The sequence below is a fragment of the Larus michahellis genome, chromosome 3, assembly GCF_964199755.1.
Source record: "Larus michahellis chromosome 3, bLarMic1.1, whole genome shotgun sequence".
Taxonomy (NCBI): domain Eukaryota; kingdom Metazoa; phylum Chordata; class Aves; order Charadriiformes; family Laridae; genus Larus; species Larus michahellis.
This window is the reverse complement of record NC_133898.1, coordinates 40,510,187-40,531,081: the sequence shown is the minus strand read 5'-3', so window position 1 is coordinate 40,531,081 and position 20,895 is coordinate 40,510,187. Positions and strand designations below refer to the sequence as shown.

Sequence of the window (20,895 nt, the reverse complement as noted above, 5' to 3'; positions counted from 1 at the left end):
AAGGGCGAAACATGCTTTTGTCCGCACCCTTGTTATCCTGAGCAGCTGGGTTGGAGCCACACACAACCCACGGCCGTGAATGGCAATATTAACTTTAAAAAGAAAATCCTATTTTTGATTGGCTGTTACAGCTGTTTGATGGAACAGCTTTCCAGCAACTCAAAATTTCTCTGTAAATAGGGAATCATTACGAAATAGGGATCAACGACGTTATACGAAGACTGAGATTTAAACTGGGATAGCCAAATATACCTTCTAGTTGCACCTAAATTAATGATCTAATTTTAAAAGGAAATGAGAACCTAGCAGCTGCTGGTGGCTTTCTTTAAACTGTTTTAGAAAGAGTCTGGTTATGGTTTTTTGAGTATTTGGATGCATATGCTATAAAAAAATGATAATTTATTCTTAGAATATATTTCATTATTGATTTTTTTTTTGAACAAGCAATCTAACTCGTAAAGGTACAAGTGCCTTAAAACTTAAACCACATAAGAAGTATCCTGTACTCAACAGAGGGGCCCAGGGTGTATTTCTCATTCAGCACATGAGCCGTGATGAGATTAATTGTCAAGTAACTGTATGTTTCTCAATATTTCATGGGGTTTTTTAAGCTGATAAGCTTCACTGTCAGACTAAACTCTCTAATGTTTGGTGTTTTCTAAAAAGCTATTTAAGTGTGTTGTCTTTCTTTAATTATTTAAGCCTTAATTCCATGCTATTTAAATGTTTTGTTAAGACTATGTTACTTAAATGTTTTGTTAAGGCTAAAGCTTATTTATTTCACTGAGAAATCTGTTAGTCTGCTTAATAATTCTTAAACATCGCACCTTTGTTAGTGGTTTAAGACAAGAATATTGTCTACACCTCTGTAAAGGAAATTAAATTTTTATATTAACAATATCAAGGTTTTAGGAAGTGCAGTATAGCCTTTCTCTTACAGAATGGGGATCTTCTAATACATAGTTCTGTACTAACATAGTAGTTATTATTAATCCATATGTGACGTGCCAATAGACTTGCAGTTAACTCAACATACCTGTTACCCACTCAGGAAAGGCCCTAAACTTTGCTAAGATGAAAAGAAAATTCTCACACGAAAAGCAGGGAGTCGATATATAATGGTGATGAATAAATGGAGGCTGGAAATTAAAAGAGGGTCTCAGCCTTAGAAAAAAAAGTGGTGGGGCAAAAACTCCTGATGTACCTCTGCACCATGGATGATGGGGTTGCTCCTAACAACGAGGACTGCACTGTTGGCCCATCTAACCCTGGGATCCTGCTTTATGGTCCATTTTCTTCTTATGTAACGATAGGAGCTTGGCTTCCTATCCTGTTAAGCTTTCATTTACCTGGGCATGGAGAACTGGACTATAAATCTGTGAATGTTTCCGGTACAGGGCAGGAACAGGGACAGATGTCTATGTGGAAAAATGTTAAGACTGCAAAGCTCAGGCACTCAAAACAGGGAACTCCAGGCTTAAATCTGCCTGCACACCCTTAATTCACATCTTGCCAGGTGCAGCTGCACACTGCACCTCATTTGTATTCCAGCTCCCTAAATTCAAAGGACACTTAAGCGATGCCCAGGTTTTTTGCTGCGTCAAAACTTGAGTGTACGAGGTGAAGAGTGACCCCCTTTTCCTCCTTCCCTGAATACCTTTTCTCTCACCGTCCTGGAATTTTCAGCAGCATGTCCCCTCCTCCTTACACAGCCTCCCTCTCCCCTTAGCCTTCCCTCTGACCCCTTGCACCGACCTTTCCAAGGCTGTGTGTCTCCCTCCCCTTTATTTCTGCTTATCGCTGTAATGTGTGAGCGGGCTGTGTTGGGTGCAGCAGCTGTGCTGTGTCCCGGGGCCATGGCGGGAAGGTGCTGCCACACTTGAGGCTGAGCCCCCATGCCCAAAGCAGAACCAGCTGCGCCCGTGGGACATGTGGGAACCCTGTGGGGGCCTTCAGCCGCCGTAAATGGCTGCGCGCTTCAAGTCCACTGTGGCTAATTAAACCCTTTTCCAGCACACCAGAGGAAAAAAATAAGTAATATCCGTCAGCCTCCTGCCACCCAAACTGCAGCATGCATTAGAAAGTCCAGTGTCAGCCTCGCGTTCCGTGAGTTTTCCCCTGTGTAAAGTCGGGGTGCAGCTGTGCCAGTGTGCTGAAGTCTATAAATGAAAAGTGTTGCATAGGTGTGAGTATTATTAGCTGCTTAATGGAACTAGGCAGAATTACAAATGAAACTGAGGAGACAGTGAGCTACAGCAGTGTCAATTTAAACCCAGATAGCTAAGTTTTTGATGAAAAAAAAAATTGCTGTTGCATTCCTTTAATTCTGTCAAAGGCTTCTCTCTGGAGGAGTCAAATGCAACAGAGACCATGGAGGTCCTGCGAGGCTACAAAGATGGTTTGTGGGTTTTTTGGTTCACAAAGTCTCTTGCAAAAAAACAGCCTTTTGAACTGCTGAGCTGCCTTCTCCTCCTCTTAGAACCTTGCAGAGAGATTTCCTGACAGGCTAGTACATCCTGTCATACTACGGGCAACCTTGTGCTCAAGGCAATAGCCTCACACAGGTGCTTTCCTTGAGTCTAAATGACAAGGTCAGTTTTGGACACCAGGAAATCAGAGGGATGACTTCCTATCAAGAAATAAGCTTAGAATGAACACGTCACCAAAATCTTCCTGCCTTACCACCACTTGCTGAGTAGTGGCTGTACGCAGAGGTGGCTGGACTGTGATCCCTCCAGTGTTATGGAGGGAAACCCCGTGAGACTAAGCTGGGAAAACCTTTGGAGTTTTCTAAGTGAACGTCTTGGGGCTGAAAAGCACCAGGATGCATGTGGTTATACAGCATATCTTGCAACCGGAACCCAGCACAAGGAATTTTCTTCTAACAGGGACAAACGTGGGGGTTTTTCTCCCCTACCTTGCCCTATTAACTTTTTGATACAGTCCCCCAAGCCCTTTTCCTCTGACTCTGTAACACCTCATAAAACAAAGTGCTTGGTTGACTTGGTGGTTTATACAAATGAAACTGTTATATGTAACCTGGAGATTTTTTTAGAAAGCCTGTTTATTTGTTTGTTTGTGTTTTAGTGTTCCACCTGCGGCTTTTGAATCCACAGGCTACCATGGTGTTTCCACTGAATTTCAGTGTTTTAGCCCCAAGTGCCAGTGGGTAAGTTGTGCCTAAGCTTTAATTTGAAGATTTTTTTTTTGCAGTATTATAAGTAACAGCTATATTCAGAAATAATACACTGAATACTTTTCTACAGTACCTATAGAGGTAATATTGTACGAAAAAATCTGTACTGATTTTTCCTAAAGAACTTGGGAACAAAACAGTATGGCCATTGTATTTCAAACATTAGAGCAATTGTTCAGTACATGTGGTGCAACCCTAAATTTCTATGTCAGAACATGGTGCCAACTCTGAGTCTCTGTAAATTACAATACTGTGGGCATGCGCATGTTTAAACAAGTGCTTTCCTATCTCCAGGTTATATAGTCATATTTATGTATAGGGTTTGGAAAAGCCAGACAACACTCTAAAGTGATAAAAGGGAACCTAAAACATGTGCTCATTTTTCACACCATTGTACTTTTAAAACAAAGCATAACCTGTTATGGTGCTTGTTTTTTTCCCCCTAAGTACATTGGCATTTGTTATATATAAATCCTAATGATGTTTATTCTTGTGTACCATAAAACCTGTAGGTAGAAAAGAGAGACCTAGTAAAACAAATACAGATAAATAAAGAATAATTCATTGCCTGCAGTTGAAAGTGTTTTGCGCTATAGTTTGTGTTACTCCAGTATACTCATAAACCCGTGACTCTAAACATCTTTAAATTACAGGTTTAGGCAGCCAAAATATTAGTGTAACTCCTTCTGAATTCAACAGGCTACCTAGTGGCTTAGCCAACTACTGAAGGTCAGGAGAATATAATTCATTTGCCAGAATGCCTAGACATCACCAGCTACATTCTGGAGATATCCTGGAAAATGAAACTGTGAAAACATTCCAAGCGCTTCAGTGGGATTATTGTCTATGACAAGATCTTCTTGGACAGTACACAGACCTTTATGCATGAATCGCCATAATACCGAATAAAACCCAAAGCTTCCCCTCGGGACTGCTGTGCTTGCCGTGCACAGTATTTCAGATGGGCTGGTAATATGTTGAATCAGCATGATCAGTGAAGAAAACTAACTCATGGCTTCTCACCCACATTCTCAGTTTAAGCATTCATTGTTCTTTTGAATGTGTTATATTCTTACTTTTGAAGAAAGGTTTCCTATGTGCCCTAACACCTAGCCCTGGAAGATGCTAATCACTGTGCTGTGTTTCCCTCTTTGGACAAAACAGGTTACCCTCTGAAACTCTATTTCTGTTTTTTTAAGTATGAAAAGTAAAAACATTATTGTTCTTACTGGGATTACCCTGTGGAAACAATGATTGTATAGAATAGTTAAGACACTGTGCAAGATTAATTGATTACAGGATCAGCGAGTATGCTCAAAGAGCATTAGCTTTCCTCAAGATAAGAATCTTATTACAAATTAGAAGTGGACTGTAACAGGCGGTGCTGGCCCTTGAACCCACGCTTGGTGTCCACCCCCACACTGCTGCAGATCTCAGTCTAAGCCTTGTGCACTGAAGCACTGGAAAGAACGATCACATGCGAACAACATAATTTCCTAATGCAGATGCAATCAGATAGCATAAGAAAAGAAGAGCATCCCCCTGACTGAAAGACATTAGGAAGACTGGTGGCTGCTTTAGAAATAATCAATATGAGAAACCTAAAAGGTAAGCATGTTGTTTTGGTTAGAGCGCCAGACCTAGCAAAACAGCAAAAGGAATGGGAAAGTGAAGAAAACTGTAGAAGGAAAGGAGGCAAAAAGTTTGGTTTGTAACTGAAGAGGGCTTTTATTCTTGTTAGTATTAGAGGTTAGTATTCTTTTTGGCTATAAAGGATCATTTGGGTTATGCTGATCTAATATCACTGAGTCAAGGAGCTGGACAGATTCTGCAGAAGAGAAGCATGTGACTCATGGAAAGAGTAACTAGTGTAGAACTTGCTCGACTTGAACTCTCACTTATAGGGATTTTACTTACCCCTGGGGAAGGGTGAAATTTTCCAGTTTGGCATAGAGCTAAACTACTTTACCAGTGAGAGAGAACTTGAAGCCTCCTTTGCTGAGAAGATAAGCTTTCATGATACAGGATAAAAGCTCACATGTACTGAAGATTATTGCACAGTCAGAGAGCAAAAAGATGCCTTAAAGCATGTTTCTTTTAACTGTGAAAACTAGCTAATGGAGTACGCAACACATGTGTTGTACTTAACTAGTTGGTCACATTAATTCTTTTTCAATACACAAGATAAACCATCATACATTTCTTTACAGCAGACACACTTACCAAAAATAAAAATGGTCCCTGCTTTGAGAAACTGAGAATCTCTAGTAGCTCCTTCAACAATATGATGCCCATATTCTCACTCACAAAAAGCTCCATTACAGAATTCAGTCAAAACTATTTTTTAACTTTTATTCCTAATGTGAATAATAAGCCACCTGCCTGGTGAAAACGTTATTGTCACTTAAAAAAAAAAAAAAAAAAAAAGATGCTGTGGAAACATTTGGAAAGAGTTACATTCAAGAAAATTACTTGCTAAAGAGGTTTAGTTTAAATGCAAATTCAACCTAGCTCATCTGTACAAACATGTTTCAAAAGAAAGGGAAAAAAACCCCACTTCCCTAGTGTGCTGATCAGAGCTGTTAATAGCAGTCTAAAACATGCATAAGTTAAGCAAAACTCCCCAGCTTCTCTAGAACAGGGCAGAACTTCATCCTCAGGCACTGCCTACCTGAAAACTTGAAGATCACAAGAAAGGAAGAGAGATGAGATGAGATTTGGACACAGATTCCAAACAAACACTTTTAATGCATGAGTTATGAATATGGATTATTTTAATTTTTTTTACAAACCTTCATCAAATTATGAGGAAATATTTAAGCTGCTGTTGTGAATCTTTTGTTCAGAGTAACTAAATATTTGTATAGTTTTGTAAAAAGACTTTGTTCTACCTAATTGTGTTTTCAAATCACCTAGATCCTCTCTGCAATAAAAACAAATCTTAAGTTCTTTCAGAAGGTAAAAACCCACCTCAATTTAAAACTAATAAAACATAATAACAGGTGGTAGGAGTGAAAGTTCAACTTATCAATCAGCCCTATCTTTGAGCATAGTTACATCGTTTAATAGACATCTATTCTAGTCTTCGAAAGAAACATGACAACATGGATGACAAGAGAAGACTGAAGAACTGTATGATTGTGGCTTGCTAAAGCTGCTTTAAATAATGAAACACTGAAGTTGAAAATGTCAGTATTTGATGAACTGAACTGTAAAGAATCACAAGAGGTTGCTGCAGACCCTGAGAACACTATGTAGTGTATCTTAAGCAAAAATGTCAAACACTCAAAAACCCACCAGTGTTTTTGCCAGTCAATGCTAAGGACTTACATATGGTCTTTGTTCAGGTTCTCTCAACTGGAGACGGTTTCTCTCAATTTAAATAGTTGGCAGTCATAATTTCTAATTTTCATAATTGCAGTTCCCTTTAAATCAACTCCACTTGAAAAACTCCTGCAAGGGACCTTGCTGGAAATCATCAAACTTACCATCCTCGAGAAGAATCCTGATCCTTGTCAGCCACGGCTACAGCCCCACAGAAAATAAGGGGCAACACAGATGAATTCAGCGTAGGAGTGTAGGAATTACTTGATCTTAGGTCACAGATGGCCACTGATGTGCTTTGAATAGGAACAGATGAGAAGCTTCTGTACAGAGGTAGATCATTCTTTTTGTCTTCAGATCACATCTTTTCAGTTCAAGGTTGTACATATTCTCATACATCAAAACTGTGGTCCTTGAAAATGCTATGCTTGTTTTGAAAGAAAAGGATAGAAATCTTTTTTTTTTCCTGAAAATTTTAAACTGCAATATGAACAAAACTACCAAATTCATTTACGCATGGATCCTGAATACAGAGAATTTTCTGGATTTTCTGTGTGCTGCTGGCTAAAAGTCAACACAAGTGAAATGAGAAAAAGAAAAAAGGGCTACATGAGCTGAAACTCCTTGCTACAAGTGCTTGCTTTCCTGGATGACCCTAGTGTGGACAGAGAAGGACCCTACTCTTCACACGCCAACTACATGTGTTTCAAACAAGAATCTAACTCACAGACAGACTATTTAGCACTGAGGCGCATCTTCAGATTATTTCCAAATAGGAATACAGATGTGCGTAGCTAAAAGAGTCTGTGCCTGCTGTTCCTGTCTGCTGCATGCGGTATTATATTGCCCTCCAAATCTGTGTGTTCTAATAAATCATCCTGCAGATGTGTAGCTAGAGTGCCTGCTTTGGTATACAAAAGGCTTCTGAAGAGACCATCAGCTCACCACTGCGGACACACTGCCTATGCTGGAGACCGAAGCCCCACTTTGGTGAAGTGAGTGTGTGCCTGAATGAAGGCAGGAGTGAAAGGCTGCCCCTCAGGTGGGCTCCCTTTGCCGATGATGAGGAGCTGCGGTTGTGTGACTCACCGGCTGGCCATCATGGGAATGTCTGAGAGTAGGACGATGTCGTGGGCATGCTGTGGACGGACCACAAGCCGTGCACTGTTTAGATTCATCTGCTACTACTTTTGGGGAAGCACGGTAAATTATGATGGCAAGCTTAAAACAATCTGACAATTATAGACACTTATTTTAAACACAGCTGTTAAGGGAGGATATAAATTTATAATTTTCATAATCATCCTTTGTTTAGGTTCAGTGTCCTGAGCCTAGCAGGCGAACACTGCAAAACTGACTAACCAACAGGAATGGAAAAATGATCTGGTGATGTGACAGACTCTGAGGCAGGTTAAACTCACTGCACAAAATACTCTACCCTCCACATATGGGCTTCAATCAGTAAAATTCTTACTGACAAGCAAAATCAGTAGGAAGCCTTTCCATTGACTGCAGCTCACTGAGATTAAAGCCTTTTAAGAAAAATAGCATATCTACTTGTTTATGCCCCTGCTCCACCCCTTTGTGCAGGGTGGTGGTCCATTGCATACAATTTAGGATCACAGTCCTTCTTGCTGAGAACTGTTAGGCAGGTCCTTCCCTCATTCTCGTGTCCCAGGAAGACCACTCTGGAGCAGGGCTTCTTGCTGCTGTCCCTTTGTACAGGAATGCAACAGCACCGGTACTACTGCTGGGCATGCTTGGCCTGCCTCAGAAAAAGCACCCTTAAATAGGAATCAGACGTAAGGCTAGTGTGATAAGGAAAAATTAAGTCACTGGCTTTCTCTGACCTCCACATGCCTGCTTTTGCTCAGAATCTCCCAGGCTATTTGGGACAGCTACAGTTCATCTGCTTTGGAAGTAGTCACTCACATCACTTTAATTTGGCTGTTTGCAAATCATGTTTTAATGATCTGGTGTTGTTAGCCCCTACCAGGCCCTTCTTGGCTAAAGCCCTTTGCTATAAGGCCAGGCTGAATTTCTGTTCCCTAAATACAGGTGAGGCTCTGTGCTAGGCTGGCATGTCTCTCTACAGTACTCTTATGTTACAACCTGTCTGGTGGCAAGATCAGTTCAGGCTGTACCTGGCATTGTGTTTGAGCCCAGGTGTTTAGCCTTTTTCTGGGGTCTGCTTCATCCCTTCTTGCATGTCCTAGCTCTTCCAGTCCTCAAGCTCCTTCCCACCTGCAGCCTACACCAGGAAGCCTTGCACGTTATTACCCTGCAGGCTTACTTTCTTGAAACTGGTTTCTGTTCCACCCAAAATGGGCACAAGCTGTGCTTGTTTCCACCTGAGGCTGCTTGTTAGGCACGATGTCACACCTCATCCCAGTCTCACACAACAACTGAGGGTGGAGGGGACCCTCAAAGTTCCTCCGGTACAACTGGCTGCTCAGGCCAGGGTCAGTGTTCAAGCACCCTGATGCAAAACACAGACAGGCACACTGCAGACTAACATTAAACACCTCTGCAGACACCTTTTGCTATTGGAGAAAAAGTGATGGAAATGAAAGCCCAGCATTTTTCTCCCTACCCACTTTTTTTTAAAAAAAAGCCTGTAATTTTCATTTCATCACCTGCCACCACAAACCTTGAAAGAGCAGCAGACAGAGGACCTACACACATACTCCCAACCTCTAACATTGGTGTGGCTGGGAGCTGCTCCAAATGCATCATTAGAAGTAGTATTCTGCCCTTTTTTAACCCAGAGAGCCAGGATTGGCTGCCCTGTGTGCCCAGCTGGTCTTTAAACAATTGTTTACCCTGACAGTCAAGCTCAAGTACTAGTTTCTAGCACAGCAGTCTGAGCAGGGCTGGGTTTCTCTCTTTGCGACATAGAGAGCGAGGCGAAAGTGGACAGTAGAGAACCAAGCCGCCCACCCAGCATCATCCCAAACTGCCACAGGGGGAGACCAAGCACAGACAAGGGGTGAAAAGCTTTATCTTTCAGGTTATAAAGCATCTGCTGCAGGGGTAATCACGGATGGAGTTCTCACAAGCCGTGCCTCCTCTTTCCACTTCTGTCTGCTTCTCTTCCACTTATGCCGATGGGCTGGTCTGTCTGGATTATGTATAATTATGAAATCTTTAAGACATTCTTCAATGCTAATTCAAGTCAGGAGGGGCTCTATTTTACACAGACGCTTTTTCCTTCAGCTTTCCTAAGTCTGAGCAGCACACAGTGCAACAGTGAAAAATCAGGATCCACCACTGAAGTTTATTTTTGTAGAGGTTAGTATTCTTGGCATATGACATAGCCATGCTGCGAGAGTTTTCAAATATTAGTTATAATATTTACTTTGCTTTTGTGAAGAATGTGTTAGTTTAAACATGTCTTCTCCTAAGGTAAAGTGAAATAATTAAATGTATATTCTCATTTTTGTGGTCCTTTCCACCTAATTTCCTCTGAAGTTTATTTATTTTCAGTGTATGTGGGACTGTACAAAGAAACAAGCAATTGCAAGGAAAAGCATAATAAAAAAGTTCAATGGGTATTTTAATTGTTTTGCAGACAAGATGTATTTATTTCCTTGAGGGGAAGAGTAATTGCAACAGCACAGTGTGGAGATTTTCATATCTTCAAAAATATCTTGTATTTATGAATCAGTTATTTTATGTATGTGAGGATAACTGTGAAACTGCCAAATATTCTAGTAGAGATTTCTGCTAGTTCAGGAAAATGGAATTTCAAACTATGCAAATCCACACAACTTCTTTTATTACGACAGTTTTGTCAGCAACTTGAAAAGACGCCAGCTCCTACTTGCCTTAAGCATGTATTTTGTTGGATGTAGCAGTGGTCAGTAGTGATAGATTGGCGTTAGACTTTTGCCAAATGGATACAACTTTCAGTATGACCTAATGCAAAAAAAACAGTCTTTATGGCAATCTCTACTTGTAGTAGTCCGAGGGGGGATGATGACCATTACCCTGGCTGTACTTAGTCTGTTTTCTTTTCCCATCCAGACTTGCAGCTCTGGACTATCTGCGGGCTAATCTGACTGCTTCAGCCACCCAGTGCCACACAGGACCCATATTGCTCCGAGATGTGAATTCATATACAGACCAAGCTCTAAGTCTCATCATAAAAGTTCCTTCCTCCCTGAAAAACTAGTCTACTTCAGGACCAGGTGACTCCCAGTCAGAAAAGCTGGTATGATTTATGTGCTGGCACGTGCGTATAGTGCCTAATGGAACAGAGCCGTGATTGCAGTGGCAATAATAATGCATTGGGAGACGATGACTTGTTTCAGAGGAGGTGCTGGGGAAGGCGCTACAAAGATGCATTCATGGTAGCAAACCCAAGAAGGGAGAGGCAGAAGGTTGTTTGCCCAAGGTAATGTAGTGTGAGTCTGGAAACACTGAGACGTGCCAGGGTTGATCACCACAGAGGGCCACAAAGTCACAAAGGAGGGCCACCGGTAGCAAATGGGTTCAGCAATGCTAAGCCACTTCCTTCCAAGCCTCACACATCCGTCCAGACTTAGTCTATCTGAGTTTCTTGGAAGTGAATTTAAATGCCTACATGAATAGAGTGAACAGGACTTGTCTTTTTGTGAAATGTTATTAATGATATTTATATTGTGGTAACACTCAGGAACGGTTGAGGCCTCAGGATACTAGTTGCAAACTGTAGAGTAATTACAGTTTCTGCCTGAAGGAACAAGCAAAAGTCATGGTTGGAAGGCACAGTTCTGTTCAAAAAAACCCATGTAGAAATTATATGAACATTGACATGGTCTTACTCTGCAAATCTACTTCATGTGTGTATTCAGAGTCATGTGTGCTGTGTACTTTAGTGACATAATAAGGGTCAATCACTTCTTTCCCCTACTCTGATGACAATAAGACTAAACCATTGTCTTTTGTTCAAAAGAAACACCTTCTAAATTAGAATTGTGTTACTTGTACAAAGCTGTGGCTAAAGGTATAATTCAGCCTGCAAAATACAGGAGGTTTTTTTGCAGATTCTTGTATAGTAAGGAAAAGGAAAACAGCAGATACTGATCTCCAGCTGATTCTGAGCTTACAAGAAATTAGAGATTACTTTTCCTCCTTTAGCTCAGAAGAAGTTTAGAGTAATATTATTGAAGCTAATGGAGCTACACTACTGTAAAAGTGCTTTTCTGTAACCAAAATTGGGGTTAAACACAGCATTCAACCTTGTCAAACTCTACTATTTTAACTGTGAGCTCCCAACCCAGCTTTCCTTGCAGGGTAAGGCTTACTGTCCGGTGGATCTACAAGAGCACCAGGGTTGCTTGCTGGTCCTGTAGCCCGACACATCGGGCATTGCTGATCCTTCAACTTGCTGCCTGACAAACCTGGACATTGGGTCATGGGGAGACACTGTGGCACTATGCTGCATAAGGAAGGCAGAGTGATCACCTGTGCTCAGGTGACTTCACCCTGAACACAATGTACCTCTTCCCAGCAGCATCCTGTGAAGGTGGCTGCTTTGCTCTGTGAGCCAGTGCACCAGACACATCCTTCATGAGACAAGAGGCTACGGTCCTGTCTCCTTCATTTGCTGAACAAGAACTGCAGATATCTGGGTGCTGCCAACTTCAGTGGCTCAAAAACAATAGTCCTTCCTCACTCAACTCATGGGACTGGCCCCAAAGTCATAAGACTTGAAAAAAAACATACATGGCAGTTTAGTTCTTGCTTTCATTTTGGTTTTAATAATGCTATTTTGGTTCTTGTTGCAGATACTCAGACTCTCAAACTGGCTTCTTCTCTGTCCATTAAGCCTTTAACCCTTAAAGCAATCCTGCCATCGCATCGGGCAGCAATCCAGCCTCCTGCATCCGTCCTGCTCGCAATCTTCCAGACAATTCTGCCCTTCTCAGCCTCAGCTACGCCCTTACTGCGGAGGACCCAGAAGGCTGCTCCTCTGGCAGGAGGTGTACAGACTAAGGACCTTTCTTTATTTTTCCCTGTGTTCACCCTTTAGTCACAAACCAGGAGGGAAAGGAACAGAAAGAGCGTGAATTGCTTTCCCAGTTCTTTAAGAGAGTGGTGTACCTGGTAAGTGGTGTGAGATACCAACTCCTGCTTCTAACTCCAAATTCAGTCGGTGCCTTTTCCACAGAAGGTGGGGAGGCAGCCAGAGCAGGTTTCTCAAAAGCAGTGTTACCATTTACCAGAGGATCCTCAGGAGCTTTAGTAGCCGTTTGGCTTGTTTATGAAAGGCCAGCATCTAGCTGTTTGGTGCTGGACAGATGTGTTTTTTGGCCTTTGGAAGCAGGACTTCTACGTGTGAAGAAATTTTGAGCTAAGCTTTAAACTGCAGTGGCTGTTCACTGAAGTTCTCTTTTAGCTGTTAAAACTGTGGCCAACTCAGCGTGTCACTGCAGCCAAACCCCAAACCAGGTCCCTAACACCCAAGACCCTCCAGACTTGGGAGTGGGGCCGTGGGGTTGGGGAGGGGTGTGGTGTAGAAGTGACCAAAAACAGACAAACAGACAAAGAAAAGTGTGGGTTTCCTTGTTAGAGAGAAAGAGAGAGCAATGAATGTTAGATTTGCCATGTAAATTTGTGAGGAGTGCTTGACCTCAACCAATTAATCTCAGCTAATACTTAACATTTTTTTTCAAGAATATTTTTGAACCTAGATCATTTTATGCAAGGCATCCACCTTTGTGAATATATTTCCCTTGAGGTCCCTTACCATTTGCTGTACAGTAGCCAGTAATACACCACATTTGCCCCCTGCTTGACATGACTTAAAACCCACATTTCTTAAAAGCAACTGGCTTCTGCTGTGGAATGATGCAGTTTTTGCCCTCTGTTCAACAAACCCAGCCACACACGTAGTTGTGATCTCATTCTGGAAAACTTCTGAAGGACAGCAGTCTTGTGCAGAGCAACAATCCCGAGTACCACATCAGTTTCTCTCTACTTACTCAGTCTTCACCCCACCTCTCTGGTTTCAAGGTATTTTTTGTTCCCTAAACACTGTAAAAACATTTAGCATACTCAGGATTGACAATAATTAGCCTCGGAAGGCTGAGCAGTTCAGTTGCTGAGAATATCTTCCAAGTTAAAAAAACAACAGACGTATATGTTTGCTAAGAGAGGAGGCAGCGGTCTCACAGTTAACTTAGTTATCTTCAAGCTGGGGCTACTTTCAGACTTTATCTCAGTGTTTTTTTCTGAGCCACCAGAGAGTTTCATTCTAGTTTAACCAACTGTGGATTTAGAAGCCCCCAGTGCTAGTGGCGTTTTCTTTTCAAACACTGGGTTTCAATTCAGAGCACTGGAAGAACAGGAGCAGAAGCCTTTAATGTTGATGTGGCTCTCTTACACTGTGACTATAGAAAGCTCCAAACTCTCATCTATTTAAAACATCTATTTATTTTTGGGCAGTTTTAAATAGATGAGAACCAAGGAGGAAGAGACCGTTGTGCTTGTAATACTGGCTCTTGCATGGAATCTTGTCAATGTGAAACCCTCCTGCTCCCCGTGCCAGCTGCGTAGAGCATTTAAGAACAAAATCTCACCAGTTTGGAGCCAGGGTCAGTGTCCTTAAAGCCCTGAAAAAGAGCAGAGGAGAACCCAGGGAGGAGGACGTGGATTCCAAGCTATTGGATTTGCAAACTGTTTGATTCTCCGCAAAGTTTCTTGGAAAGAACTCGGACACATCAGCTTCTGAGTATTTTAAAAGATGTAATCTTCAGGTTATTTTGTGAACTTTCTTTTTTTTTTTGTTTTTTTTTTTTTTTTTTCTTTATTTACAATTGGTGACATCAGTTAAGATACACTGGAGAGAAATGCGGGCAGTTTTCCTTATGTATTAATTCCAAGTGTACAATTGTGGTTTGTATTTTGTTCTTTAGGAATACATAATGCTTTACCAACAAAGAAATACAAGAAAGAACATGATCTCACCTAATCCTTCCAGGATTTCTGCTAAAAGCGATTTCAACCCTATGGCCCTCATCAGGCAGAGAGTGAGGCGTGTGCTTACCTTTAACGTCTGTAAGTGCCTTCATTGAGCTCCTACCTACAAAATGATGCGTGGATATAGTGGTTTTTTGAGGGTTTAAAGCCTTGCCTCCATCTGACATCACTGCTCTACTCGGATGGAGCCTTCTTAATTCGTTGCACTGAGCCCCACAGCAAGATACAGGCGGCAATCAGGGTATTCCCCTTTTCTTCTCCAACTCCCCCATTTCCATTAAAATAGAAAAGAAACACTCAGGTATAGCAAAAGTGCAGGTACGTCACCCCAACTGTACGGGACAGCAATGTCGCCTGTGCCACAGGCAGCACGGCAAGTTGGCGACCATAAGGTGAAAAACACGTATTTTTTGAGTCTCACTGAGCGGCGCGGGGTCTGGCGCGGGCTCCCGTGGCCCCGCCGGGAGCCGGGACCCCCGCGGCCGCCCCGCTGCCGGGTCCCCATCGTCCCCATCACCCCCCTCACCTGGCCCCGGCCCCGGCCCCACGCCCCGGGGGCGCCGCCTGACGTCACGGCGGCCCCAGATTGGCTCGCGGGGCCGGCACCGGGGCAGGGGCACCCCCCGCCCACCCCCTCCCTCCCCTCCCGCACACCCCCTCCCTCCCCTCCCGCACACACTCACTCACGGAGGAAGGCTTAAAAAGAGGGTGGGCTTTTTTTTTTATTATTATTTTTTTCTCAGCCCGGACTGGCTTAAGCACCGTTTCGTATACCCGCCCGCAGACCCCTGGCAGCTCCGGCAACAGAAACATCTGCTCTCCATTGCGACCACCCCCCCCACCCCCCCTCCGCTCCAGCAAACACCCTTCCCCTGCTGCCGCTGCTCCTCCTCCTCCCTTCCCGCTCCGGCTCCGCTCGCAGCTCGGCTCGCACCCGCCGCTTCCTTTCTTCCAACGATGTTTTCCTGCTTCACGGGGCGACGTGTTTGCTGAACTTTTCCTAACAGTTCGGGGGGCGGGTGGGGGCAACCTGAGGCTTTTACTTCCCCCCCCTCCTTTTCCCCGCCCCGGAGCAGGTTGGGGGGCAGCGAGCGGAGGAAGGACCCGCAGCGGGGGGCGCAGGGAGCGGGTGGGAAGCACCCACGTCCTTGGGCGGAGAGGTTAAACCCCTTGCACCGGCGGTCCGGGAAGCTCGCCGGCTGCCGGCGCTCCCGCTGTGGAAATGGCTCGGATCAGATGGGGCTTCCTCCTCCTCGCCGCCTGTGCACTTTTGTCATCAGCGCTCGCTGCCTCCGAAAAGGGCCGGCTGAGGAGGATCACCTACGTCCTGCAGCCCGGCCGGGCTGGCTCCTCCGGCAGCCGGCACCAGCGCCCGACCCTCCTCGGGGGGGAGCAGCAGCAGCAGCGCACGTTTAACGTACAGCTGAACACGCGCTACAGCGGCGGCACCGGCAGCGGCACCCTGGAGCGGACCCGGCGGATGAGCAAGCCGGGAGGCACGGGCGTACAGCTCCGCTTGGGCCCCGCCGGGCAGGTCCACCCCAACTCCGCTGCTCACGCCGCCTCCTTCGCCAAGCCGGCCCGCTTCGGCCCGCGGCCCAAGGCGCCGCCGGGCCCCCACGGCAACAGCAGCAGCGCCGGCCTGCCCCTCCGCCAGAAGCACCAGCTGCCGCCGCCGCCGGGGTAAGGCGCCCTCCCGCACCCCCTGCCCCGCACGCAGCCCGCTCCCCAGCACGGCTGAGGCGACGGTGGCGCTGCCCGCCCGCAGCCTTCCTCACCCCCATCTCCAGCACCTTCGTTGCGGCTGTTGTCGCCTGCCCTCGGGGAAGGGTGTGGGGGATCGGGGGATCCCGCGGTGGGACAGCTCTCCCCTCACCACCCAGGCGGGCTGAGGCGTCGAGTGTGCGAGGAGCCCCGCAGCCGCCCGCCCCTCCGCCCTCCCGCTGAGGCGCCAGGGGTGGCCCGGCCCTGCCAGGGGTGAGCCGCGGTCCCCCTCCTTTGTCGTTTGCTCGGGGTGCCCGTCCGTCCCCGGCCCCTCTTGCGGGAGGCGGCGGCTCGCCTTTCCAGTCAGCCGGCGCCGGGCGAGGAGTTTCCTCACAGCGCTCTTCGGGACGTTTAATTCTTCCCGCCTTTTCTCTCCCCGGCCCAGCGCCCGCCCCGCCGCCCGGCTGGGGATGCGAAGCGGGGCCGGCCGCGGCGTCGTGGGGGGGAGCCCCACCGGACCCTCCTCCTTCTTTGCTGTTCCCGCAGGGTGAATGTCTGCGGGGGGCAGTGCTGCCACGGCTGGAGCAAGGCCACGGGCTCCCAGAGGTGCATCAAACGTGAGTAGCCGTGTGGGTCGGGGGGGGGGTCGTGGGGACACCACCGCAGTCAGTAGGGGGGGGGACCAGTGGGGTTCTGCACTGGCATCTGGCGAGGTGGTGGCTGCTGACATGGGCTGTGGGTGAAGAGGTGACAGCTGAGCTACACATCCCACCTGTGCCGCACTGGCATGGTTAACCAGCGCATGTGCTTGAGCCCTTCTCATGTTGCCATGAGGTCATGAAAGACTGGAATGACATATCTCTTCAGGAAACCCCTTTAGGTATCATCGAGATTGGGCAGATCTCGGAATATCACTTTTGTTCAGCAAGACGGGCTTCAGTCCCTGAGAGAGCTGGAGTAAACAATGCTTTCAAGATGCATAGTCTGGGTTTTTTTTATAGTGGTGCACGGCAGTCATAACGCTCCACTTTTCACCTCAAAATCCCTGCTTGCTAACCTTCATCTTTGCTAAAGGATGAACAACAGGCACTTCTTATTTTTATTCTCAGCACAGATAGAGGCATTTTTGGAGAGAGCTGCACAGAAGTTATTTCTTGTGGGGACGCCCCCCCCCCCCCCCATTAATGCTTGGGTGTTGGGAGTTTTTTGAACAGGGGGGCTTGATAGGGTGAAGAACTTGCCAGAGGAACACAGGTGGGGGGCAAGCAACTACCCACACTGTCCCTTCACCAGCAGCCCACATGATGATACCATGCCTAGGGCATGGAATTATTTAAGTCTTGAACAAGGCAAAAGAAGTGGGTTTGGAGAATGTCCTGCAGAGGGATGTACCTTTACTGGAGTATTCTAGAAACACAAAATACGTGCATAAAATAACACTGATTGAATCAATGCTATAATGCTTGGGTTGTCCTTTCTAATGTGAAACAGGAAGAATCTCCGCTAATTTAGTCAGGGTTCAGGTTGACTGCAAATGGCTAAACTGGAGTGATGTTGCCATGAGGTCATGAAAGGCTGGAATGACATATCTCTTCAGGAGACCCCTTTAGGTATCATCGAGATTGGGCAGATCTTGGAACATCACTTTTGTTCAGCAAGACAGGCTTCTGTCCCTGAGAGAGCTGGAGTAAACAATGCTTTCGAGATGCATAGTCTGGGGTTTTTTTATAGTGGCTTTTGTCCCTGTGTGTGATTTTCACAATAGGGAACAATCACATTTGTAATCCTCAGAAAGGTCAACTACCTTTGACCTTCATGGAGCTGTTGCTAAGAAGCAAAGACTTTATTACAGTAGGCTGTTAAAGACAAAACTTCACAATTTCCCTGATAAACTTAGACAGGCATTTAAGAGAGTCTTCTAAATTAACATTTTCACATTAAAATACATGCTGCTGTGTTAGGTTAGTCACCTTTTCTGCTTGACACACATAAGTACTAGAATGACTACCTTCAGCTTACAGTGTTTGAGATGGTATTTTGAGACTAATTGCAAAGCTTAATAATCACCTACCTTAGCTGAAAGACTAAATCAAAGTGAGAAAAACCACTTAATTTCAGGAGATCAAGTCAAAAACCATATTTTAACTGCAATGCTATTGTAAACCAATTTTATTTTCACTATTTTGAACAAAACTCAAACAATTTTCCTTTCTGTGGCTCTTTCTCTGTCTTCTAGTAACTTTTGTTAACAAATAACTTCAATCCATCCTTTTTAACTTTTGTTTATAAGTTAAGTAGTTTTCTTTGGTTTCTGTCCTTTAAGTTTTGTCTTTTTGACTTCTCCCATTATCATTCAACTGTTGTCTCTTTTACCCTCTCTTTTTTTTTTTCCCTTTTTATTTTTAGGGCCTTCAATAAGGATTAAGTCAGGCAATTAAATTTTTATGGGTTTACTCTGTAGAATATCATTTAAATCCATGAATTAATTGGTTTATTCATATAGTTATTGGAGGAATGGAGTGACACAGAAAGAGTTAAAAGAAAGGGGGGGGATTTTTTATGACCTTTCTTTCTCACTTCATGTCTCTGATATTGGGCTTTCCTTAGCATTAAATATTTTTGCTGCCTGCTCTGATGCTACTCTGATACCTCCTAGCAATGGTATAACACACTTGGCTTGGATCTTCTCAGTTTTACCCCTCTCTTGGCAAGCCAAGGAAACACTAAATGTACTGAAGTTGTCTGTTTTGTAACTTAGGCAAACCATGAGAGAGCATTGACTTGATTTAGCTGTGGAAGATTAGTCTCACAGTCATAAAAGCCAGATATCTCCTTTTCTTGAACCTCCCCGTATTCCTTTCAGAACAGAAACCCTATAACTGAACAAAAGTTAACCCCTTTCTTTCCTGTAAAAATAAGTGGTTTTCAAATTCAGATAGTTGACTCTCAGTTGTTTTTGAGTGGATTATTGCAGTTGTGGATTAATTGTGGCACAGATGCAGGCACACCTGAGCTGACTTCATGCAGAGTCAGTTTGGATCTGTCAGGGTTTATTAGCTCAGGCTCAGTATCACTTTAATAAGCTATTTGGCCTCTAGGGCCAGTTTATATTCTTTTGCGTGGTGCAAAGCCTGAGCTAATAAACCCCAGACCCATACTGGCTCTTTCCAGAGCCAACTTCCATTTGTCTGTATCATGCTTCCAGAACCAGAGTGCTGAGAGCCAGCTCTGATCAGCGAGGGTTATTAGCTCAGGTGTAATCCCAGGCTGGAACAAGCAGCATGTGTTTCTGCTCTGCTGCACCTGTGTGAATAAGCCTGCCTGTAACCCACCGAATGATGGGTCAAAGGGAAGAGGTATGGTCTTGCAGCCCAGGCTTTGTTAATCTTCCCCTCTCCCATTCTCTTGCATGGTGGTTCGCTCGCCCTACTTTCTCAGGTCAGGCGTGGTGCTGTGGCTGAGGCTGCCGTTCCCTTGGGTGACTCTTGTACCAGACAGGTGGCAGTCTGGCTGGGAGCAGTGGCAGCTGCATTGAATTTCCGTCAGTAGCAGCACCAGGGGGCATTTGAAATGTTTCTCTGCAGGTCAGAGGGCAGCATCTGTACAGAGAAGGCAAGTGGACTTTTGAAGTCCTTTTTCTAAATTTTAGTTTGAAGCTGAACTGCCTGTTGTGTTTACAGTAGTCATGTTCTCTTGGAAGTCTCACAGTCTGTCCTCAGAAAGTGAGCTTCTGTTTTCCTGGGGGCTACCTGTATGAGAACGCCTACCGTATCGAATTTTAGGCATGTAATTTTTTCCCCCTTTCTGCCTAATATTTCAGTTTTACATTATAAAGTTTTATCTTAAGAACTTCTTTTTCAAACTTGGTGTGACTTTCCTTATAAAGAGCTGCATTATTCTAATTAAAAAGATGAAATCGTAAAGCTCAGTGTTGAAAGTGTTCAGAATTGCTTTATGCTAGGAGAATGATGTCTAACAATCAAAAATGACCTTTCTGAAGTGTTCAGAACATTCACCTTTGGGTAGAGACAAAGGTGGGAAAAATTCAACCACAGCAATAAACACCTTGGAAAGTTAGAAGCACGTGAAAGGGTTTATGACAAAGATTTTCTTCCAGTCATAGTTATCATAGGTTATAATCTGTGTAAGCGCAATAATAAGATACCACCAAGGCTGGAGACATCATGTTTTGTTAGTACTTGTTGCATTAACAGAGTATTATACAAACATTAATTTGCTCTTTAACATGGCTGTAAGGCAAGTAAAACCTAGAGTGTGGGGTTTTTATTATTTATTTCACTAATGGAAATTGAGCCATAGGTTAAATGTGGCCTTGGACAAGTTATAACAACTTTCTGGAAGGCCTAAGCTGGAAATTAGGAGTTCCTGTCTTGCAACTGTATGTTTATCCTATTGAAACCTGTTGTCTCCTACTTTGTTACTTGCTACTAAATTTCTATTAGTTAATACTACTTCCTACAAAATATGCTCTTCTGTTTGTTCTGTTTTTGTTTTCCTTTTCTTACTGATTACAAGGAGCTGTTTTTCACGTTGGGAAGTCAAGAAAGAAGTTACATATTGTATGCAGGATCTGATACCTTAAAAAATATATAAAAGACCCACCTTGTTGTAATAGTAAACCCCTTCTAAAACATATAATAATATGTTTTGTCTGGAGAGTTAACATCAGTTGTTTGTCAGTATTC

The 20,895-nt window shown here is 44.3% G+C and overlaps 1 protein-coding gene across 12 annotated transcripts in view; it reads left to right on the top strand.

Annotated features, from left to right (window-relative positions):
• The first annotated feature begins 15,587 nt into the window (after positions 1 to 15,587).
• Positions 15,588 to 20,895, top strand: part of LTBP1 (latent transforming growth factor beta binding protein 1) — a 203,607-nt gene continuing 198,299 nt past the window's right edge. For all 12 annotated transcript variants that reach the window (XM_074579857.1, XM_074579856.1, XM_074579855.1 and 9 more), the window contains exons 1-2: positions 15,588 to 16,168; positions 16,736 to 16,806. In XM_074579857.1, the coding sequence (XP_074435958.1) occupies positions 15,708 to 16,168; positions 16,736 to 16,806 (532 nt within the window). In that variant the 5' untranslated portion in view covers positions 15,588 to 15,707. The remainder of the gene's footprint in view (positions 16,169 to 16,735; positions 16,807 to 20,895) is intronic.